This window comes from Ursus maritimus, assembly GCF_017311325.1.
Source record: "Ursus maritimus isolate PB19 chromosome Y unlocalized genomic scaffold, ASM1731132v1 scaffold_Y2, whole genome shotgun sequence".
In the NCBI taxonomy this organism is placed as follows: domain Eukaryota; kingdom Metazoa; phylum Chordata; class Mammalia; order Carnivora; family Ursidae; genus Ursus; species Ursus maritimus.
The window spans coordinates 110,370-119,004 of record NW_024423335.1 but is presented as its reverse complement, the minus strand read 5'-3'; the positions used below and the strand labels follow the sequence as shown (position 1 = coordinate 119,004).

General features: G+C 37.2%; 1 protein-coding gene across 1 annotated transcript in view; it reads left to right on the top strand.

The window, feature by feature from the left end:
- The window catches only part of LOC103680203 (lysine-specific demethylase 6A-like), a 143,311-nt gene that overhangs the window by 24,324 nt on the left and 110,352 nt on the right, over positions 1–8,635 (top strand). Inside the window, 1 exon segment of the mRNA XM_040636038.1 lies at positions 3,955–4,004. Within this exon segment, the coding sequence (XP_040491972.1) occupies positions 3,955–4,004 (50 nt within the window).

Sequence of the window (8,635 nt, the reverse complement as noted above, 5' to 3'; positions counted from 1 at the left end):
GGGGAGGGGAAAAAAGAATCTTAAGCGGGCTCCATACCCACCAGAATCAATCCCATAATGCTGAGACCATGAGCCACCCAGGAGCCCCTCCTTCACTTTTTTTTTTTTTAAGATTTTTTATTTATTTATTTGACAGAGAGAGAGACAGCCAGTGAGAGAGGGAACACAAGCAGGGGGAGTGGGAGAGGAAGAAGCAGGCTCCCAGCGGAGGAGCCCGATGTGGGCCTCGATCCCAAGGCTCCAGGATCATGCCCTGAGCCAAAGGCAGACGCTTAACGACTGAGCCACCCAGGCGCCCTCCCTCCTTCACTTTTGAATGACAGTTTTGCTTTAGGTTGGCTTCTTCCCCTGCCCCCGCACAATTTAAATATTCTACTCCCATTTTTTGAGAGTTTGAATAATTCTTATCATTGCTTTTTCTGTAGGAAAGGTGTTTTTTCTCCCTCTCTCTTTCTGAATTGTTTTTAAAAATCTTTTAGTTTCTCTTGTTTAAAAATGATACGCCTAAATTTATTTTTCCGTTTGGACATTTTTTCCTTTTGGATCTGTTCTTTATTGTCTGACATTAATTTTGGGAGAAATTCTCTGTCATTATTATTACAAATAATTTCTCTTCTCTTTTTTCCCTGTTTTACCTTCTGGTAGTCCAGTTACACACTGTTAATCTTTTTGTGGCCCCGTAGTCCTTGAATGTTCTGTCAGCCCCTCACTATCTCCCCTCCCTCCCAGCTATCATTCCCCAGTTTTTGGTTTTTGGGGATTCTGTTGACAAATTCTTTATCTTCAGTATTCTTTCCCCAGCTGTGTCCAGTCTACTAATAATCCCATCAAAGGCATTCTTTTATTCTTGTTACAGTGTTTTTGAAGTTCAACTTATTTCTTCTTGATCCTTTGTCACCATTTCTCTGCTTCTGTTGCCCACCTGTTCTTGCACGCTGTTCTGTTTATGTACTAGTTATCTTTAGCATATTGTAGTGTTCAATTCCCAGTCTGAGAAATGATTTCCCTGCCATTCTTGTTCTGATGCTTGTTCTGTCTTTTCAAATTTTGTGTTTTTGCCTTTGATATGTTTTGTAATTTTTCCCTAATATCTAGATGTGGTGTATCAATGAAAAAGAACTGCTGTAAACGGTAATGTAGTGGTAAAGTGTGGGGTAAGGGAAGTGTCTTATCAAGACTATGATTAGATTTCACTCTTTAATGACCCTGTGCCTTTGGAAAGTGATGTGAATTTTTCTGTCTTTCTCCCCACTTAGAATAGGAGGGCTGGAATGAGCTGGAGTTGGGTATTTCTCTTAAGGTTCTCCTACCCTGACCTTTTTTCCTACTGGGGCAGTTTTCTCTGGGCAGTGTCTAATCTGGTAATATGTGACTCATTGTATTACGAATTTGTTCCTTTGGAGTTGTTTTAAAAATAAATCCTTTAAAAATATAAAAATAAATCCTTCAGTCATTTAGTCCTTTCTTAGACATGAAATGTAGTAAAATAATGAGATAAGGATTCTTATATACACTAAATATTTCCAGAACATTAAGTTTGCGTATTTAAAAATTCTCATTATTTTAATTTTATGATAATATTCAAAAAAGCAAGTTTCATGGGCGCCTAGGTGGTGCAGTCGTTAAGTGTCTGCTCTGCCTTCGGCTCAGGTGTGATCCCAGTGTTATGGGATTGAGCCCCGCATCAGGTTCCTCTGTTGGGAGCCTGCTGCTTCCTCTCGCACCCCCCCTGCTCAGGTTCCCTCTCTCTCTGGCTGTCTCTCTTTGTCAAATAAATAAATAAAATCTTTAAAAAAAAAAAAAAAGCAAGTTTCAGGTACCTGGGTGGCTTAGTCAGTTCAGTATCTGCCTTCGGCTCAGGTCATGATCCCAGGGTCCTGGAATCGAGTTCCCCGTGGGGCTCCCTGCTCATCGGGGAGTCTGCTTCTCCCTCTGCCCTTCACCCTATCCCCTGCTCTCTCTCTCTCACATAATTTTTTTTTTTTTTTTAAAGATTTCATTTATTTATGTGACAGAGAGACAGCCAGTGATAGAGGGAACACAGCAGGGGAGTGGGAGAGGAAGAAGCAGACTCCTAGCCTAGGAGCCCAATGTGGGACTTGATCCCGGAACGCCGGGATCACGCCCTGAGCCAAAGGCAGACGCTTAACGACTGCGCTACCCAGGCGCCCCTCTCTCTCAAATAATTTAAAAAAAGAGAGAGAAAGAAAGAAAAAGCAAGTTTCCCTCAAGTTTTTTCTCTTCTAACTTTGTGTAATGAGGTCTATGGAAGATTTGATTTGATTTGATTTGATTGATTTTTGAGAGAGCTTGAGTGCACATGCACTTTTGAGGGACGTGCAGGGTGTGTGTGGTGGGGTGAAGAACCCAAAGCAGGCTCTATCTTGGGCTCCCATCTCAGGACCCTCAGACCATGGATGCAAGCCGAAATCAAGAGTCAAAATCCAAGAGGCCATTGCCCAACTGACTGAGCCACTAGGTGCTCCTATGGAAGGAATTTAGATAATATTTATAATTCTATTGTGAAAATGTCTGAAATTCATAAAAGTGATTGTTCAAGAGATGAAAACCCTTAGCATGTTATACTATGTACAATCGGCTCTTCTGGTATACTACTGATACTGTCATTTTACTTTGACTTTGAGAGACATGTTCATTCCTATTTTATTGTAAATGTTCTCCCTAAAGTAATTCAACAAATAAATTCAGAGACTTTTGATACCACTGAAAATGTTGGAATTTCCTGTTTTCTTTATTTATTTTATTTTTTATTTTTTAAAGATTTTATTTATTTGAGAGAGAGAGTACAAGCGGGGAGAGAGGCAGAGGGAGAGAGAGAAGCAGACTCCTCCCCAATGAGCAGAGAGCTGGGGGCGGGGTGACGCAACCTGAAGGCAGTTGCTTAACTGACTAAGCCACCCAGCCCCGCTTTTTAATTTTCTTTAATATTAACACAAATTCTGATAGGTTTATGTGACATCTCTTAACTTTTCACCTTCCCTGCTTTTTTTTAGGTTTGGCAGGAACTACTTCAAGTGATCCCAAATCTTTTATATCTTTAGATGGTTTAGGGAACATGGGAATAATCATTTTGAAATTAAATTGAAGCTAGTAGTAGCTCAAGGTAATGTGGTTGTATTGATGAGGGAAACAAAAGCAAGAGACATAAAGTTTAAACAGCTTGCAGTCTACTGATAGATAACTGAAACTGCAGAGTGTGACCTTCTCAAGGAACTTGTGGCTGCCCTAGTGTCTTGATGTTTATGTCTTATTAAAGAAGAAAGTAATCTTATCTTAACAGCAGTTAGTCCTTCAAGGTCTGGAAAGTCTTCCTCCAGATTCCTTATAGACTTATGCTATCCCTGATCCCCACTAATTAAAAAGTACATAATCAGTCATTTCTGACAGTCCCAGTGCAGCTCTTTGTGTCCATGGGTCCTGTTCCCATGCTATAATAAAATCACTTTTTTGCACCAAAAACATCTCAAGAATTCCTAGCCATTTGTTCATGAACTCCAAACTTCCAAGTTTCTTCAGTTTGAACAGAAGCATGTATGTATGTGGTTTTATTTTTCTGAGAAGTGAGTTGCATTTTTGAGGAGAAATTAGAGAATTTATTGTAGTATGTAATAGACTTAGAAAATTACCATGAGATTTGGTCCATGAGGGAAACAAAAGTGATGAAATAATTGCCAAGGCTTGACATTTATTTAAGTGCAAGGATAAAATTTGATAATGGTTATATATAGCTGATCTCCTATAGATTGTTTATTTCTGTTGTGTTCATAGATAATTTTACTGGTAGCCCATAAACATTAAATTGTTTGCTGTTTATATCACAAAGTGCTGAGATGTAGGCTAGAGGGGCAGCTTATTAAAAATTTAAAATCTTTGTTGTATGAATTTTCAAATGGGACATAAAAAATTCACTAATAATTATTTTCCCTTTTTCAGCATTATCTGCGTATCAGAGATACTACAGTTTACAGACTGACTACTGGAAGGTTAGTACACATTTGAATGGCAGTTTTGTTTTCTTACTTTGGGACAGATTATACAAAATCATAATTCCTAAGTACTTGGAGAAAGATTGTTTTCTGTAGCTATTTTGTGTTGCAGTGTCTTGTTCCTCATTGGTATTTTTGTGACATCATCTTAGTAAGATATTCGAAGTGTGGTGCTTTAATAACAAAATCAAGGAAAAAAATAAGACTGTTCCTTTTTAAGTCCACGGCTGGAAATAAATGAAGGATGGAGGATGGTTTTGTTTTGTTTTGTTTTGTTTTGTTTTAAGATGGGTGAGCTAAGCTGCATGCTAAGGGAAGGATCCCCTCGTTTTTATATTTTCTCTGTGATTGGAACTCTGCAGAGAATTAAAACTGTGTTGGAAGGTCTATTTATGTGTAAGGTAAATTATCCATTGTATTACATCAGTTTAACCAGATAAACTGGCAGGTTAATCTTTCACAGCATATATACTTCCAGGTGTGGTATAGGAAGCTAAATGGATTGCTCTTCAACAATGATTGTTACTGTTACTATTCTATACCATAAAACAGATTTAGCTTGTAATAGGATAAAAGCCATAATCTGTTTTAGGTATAACTGCCATAAAGATTAGTTATAGACACTGTTGTATGAATGGAAAATGTTAGATTTTGCAAAATCAGTGTGTTCATCCCTAATTAAATAAAAATGCGGTGGAAGGAACAATGAAAACCGAAGTCTACTTAGTGCATATTCTAATGTTTATTTAAATTTGTTGACTAATTTTTGTTTGGGTTACATTATTATAGAAATATAATCCAATCTGCCATAGAATACATCCTTTTGAAGATTAAAATTCAGTGTTTTATTTTTCCTTACAAAGATTTTATTGTTACGTAATTTCTGCACCCAATGTGGGGTTTGACTTTACAACCCCCAGATGAGGAGTTACATGTTGTACTGATTGAGTCAGCCAGGTATCCCACGTGGTTTTTATTTTTGGTTTTGTTTTTTTTAAAGATTTTATTCACTGATTTGACAGAGAGAGACAGCCAGTGAGAGAGGGAACACAAGCAGGGGGAGTGGGAGAGGAAGAAGCATGCTCCCAGTGGAGGAGCCTGATGTGGGGCTCGATCCCAGGACCTGGAATCACGCCCTGAGCCAAAGGCAGACGCTTAACAACTGAGCCACCCAGGCACCTCTAATTTGCTTTTCTTTCCTAGTTTTTTCTTTAGCGGATTGATTTTAATTAACAAAGTTGTGTAGTCATTACCACAGACAATTTTAGAATATGTTCATCATGTGAAAACAAAACCCCTTATTGTCTTCCCTGATTCGAAAACAAAACCTATATTCTTTCCCCTGATTCCTCCATAACCCTTTATCTAAGGAAACTATTAATTTTTAATTTGCTGAACTGGCTTTTTTACTTAACATGTTCTCAGAGTTCATCCCTACTGTAGCTTGTATAGCCAGTACTTAAAATTTTTAAAAAAGATTTTACTTATTTAAAGAGTGAGCAAGTGGGGGGGGGAGGGCGAGGGAGAGACAGAGAGAGATTTCAAGCAGACTCTGCCCTGAGTGGGGAGCTGGACTTGGGTCTTCATCTCAGGATCCAGAGATGATGACCTCACCCGAAGCCAGTAGTTGGATACTTAACTGACTGAGCCATCCAGGTGCCCCCCAGTACTTAATTATTTTTATAAAATTGTAATTGCAGTATAATTAACCTATAGTGTTAATGTTAATTTCAAATGTACGATATTGTGATTCACAATTTATGTTAGTGTTCATCAGATACGTGTACTCTTAATCCCCATCACCTATTTCACACATCCCCACTGATCCCCTTGCCCTCTGGCAAATATTAGTTTGTTCTTTATAATTAAAAGTCTGTTTTTAGGTTTGTCTCTTTTTCCCCACCCCTTTTTTCATTTGTTTTGTTTCTTAAATTTCATGATGAGTGAAACAGTACAGTATTTGTCTTTCTCTGAGTGACTTATATTGCTTAGTGTTACAACCTCTAGATCCATCATGTTGTTCCAAATGACAATTTTTTTTCTTGTTAATGACTGAATAAGATTCTGTCCTTTCATCCAGCAGTTAATGGGCTGCTTCCGTAATTTGAGTATTGTGAGTAATGTTGCAATAAACTTGGGGGAGTGCATATATCCTTTTGAATTAGTATTTTTGTATTTTTTTGGTGAATACCCATTAGTGCTAATACTGGATCATAGAGTAGTTCTATTTTTCACTTTTTGAGGAACTTCCTTACTGTTTCCTACACTGGCAGCACCAGTTTGCATTCGCACCCAAATTGTAGGAGGATTCCTTTTTATCCAAATCTTTGCCATATCTTGTTCTTTTCTGAGTTTTTTATTTTAGGCATTCTGAAGGTGTGAGGTGATACCTTATTGTGGTTTTTATTTTTTAAAGAATTTTTAAAAAGTAATCTCTGCATCCAGCGTGGGGCGTGTACTCACAACCCTGAGATCAAGAGTCACATGCTCCACTGACTAAGCCAGCCACGTGTCCCAGTATTTCATTGTGGCTTTGATTTACATTTCTCTCATGATGAGTAATCTTGAGCATCTTTTCATGGGTCTGTAGGCCATCTGTCTTCTTTGGAGAAGTGTTTGTTCATGTCTTTTGTCCATTTTTTGAATTGGATTATTTGGGGGATTTTTTGGTGTTGAGTTCTGTAAGTTGCTTACATATTTTGGTTCCTAACCCTTAATCAGGTATGTCATTTGCAAGTATCTTCTCCCATTCAGTTGGTTGCCATTTATTTTGGTTGATTGATTCCTTCATTTTGCAGAAGCTTTTTATTTTGATGTAGTCCCAGTAGTTTATTTTCACTTTTATTTTCCTTACTTGAGACATACCTAAAATACCTAAAAATACAATGTTCCAGCCAGAGAAATTCCTCCCTGTGCTCCCTGCCATGATTTTTATGTTTTCAGATCTAACATTAAGGTCCTTAATCCATGTTGAGTTTATTTTTGGGTATGGTTTAAGAAAATGATCTAATTTTATTACTTTGCATGTAGTTTTCTGCACACTATTTGTTGAAAAGACTGCCTTTTTCCCATCGTTAATTCTTGCCTCCTTTGTTGAATGTTAATTGGCTGTGTAATCATGGGTTTGTTTCTCGGATCTTTATTCTGTTCCATTGATCTGTGTATGTATTTTTGTGCCACTGACATACAGTTTTGATACTACAGCTTTGTGTAGTATAACTTGAAATCTGTAATTGTGAAACCTCAGATTCCTTTGGCTATTCAGGGGTCTTCTGTGGTTCCATAAATATTTTAGGATTGTTTGTTCTAGTTCTGAGAAAAATGGTGTTGGTATTTGGTAAGAATTGCATTTAATCTGTAGATTGCATTAGGTAGTGTGGACATTTTAACATTTGTTCTTCCAATCCATGAGCATAGAATATAATATTTTTTTATTTGTTCGTATCATTTTTAATTCCTTTGAATCAGTGTTTTTTGTTTTTTTTTTTTTGTAAAGATTTTATTTATTTATTGGACAGAGATAGAGACAGCCAGTGAGAGAGGGAACACAAGCAGGGAGAGTGGGAGAGGAAGAAGCAGGCTCATAGCAGAGGAGCCTGATGTGGGGCTCGATCCCACAACGCCAGGATCACGCCCTGAGCCAAAGGCAGATGCCTAACCGTTGTGCCACCCAGGCGCCCCTGAATCAGTGCTTTTATAGTTTTCAGAGGATAGGTCTTTCACCTCTTTGGTTAAATAGATCTTAAGTGTTTTATTATTTTTGGTGCAGTTGTAAATGGGATTGTTTTCTTATTTCTCTTTCAGCTGCTTTATTATTGTATAGAAATGCAAGATTTCAGTATGTTGATTTTGTATCCTGCAACTTTACTGAATTCATTTATCAGTTCTGGTAGTTTTTTGGCATTCTTTATAGATTTCTATATGGAGTATCATGTCATCCATAAATAGTGAATGTTTTACTTCCTTACCTTATTTGGATGCCTTTTATTTCTTTTTGTTGTCTAATTGCTGTGGCTAGGACTTCCAGTACTATGTTGACTAAAGGTGCTGAGAGTGGACATTCTTTTCTTATTCCTGACCTCAGAAGAAAAGTAGTCAGATTTTCATGTGGGTTTTTCATGTGTGGTCTTTATTATGTTGAGGTATGTTCCCTTTAAACATGCTTTGTTGTGTCTTTGTCTTGTATGGATGTTTCATGTTGTCAAGTACTTTTCCTGCCTTTATTGAAATGATCATATGTTCTTTATCGTTTTTCATGGATATGATGATTTATCATATTGATTTGTGGGTATTGAACCACTTTGGATCCCAGGACTAAATCCCTCCTGATAGTGGTGAATGATTTTTTTAAAAACATATTATTGTATTTTGTTTGCTAATATTTTATGGAGGATTTTTGCATCTATGTTCATCGAAGGTATTGACCTGTAGTTCTCTTTTGGTTAGTCTTTATATGTTTTTGTTATCAGGGTAATTCCGGCCTCATAGAATGAATTTGGGTTTTCCTTCCTCTTCTATTTCTTGGAATTCTTCAAAAAGAATATATATTAACTCTTCTTTAAATATTTGGTAGAATCCACCAGTGACAACCTCTAGTCCTGGAAAATTTTTTTTTTTTTTTTTTTTTT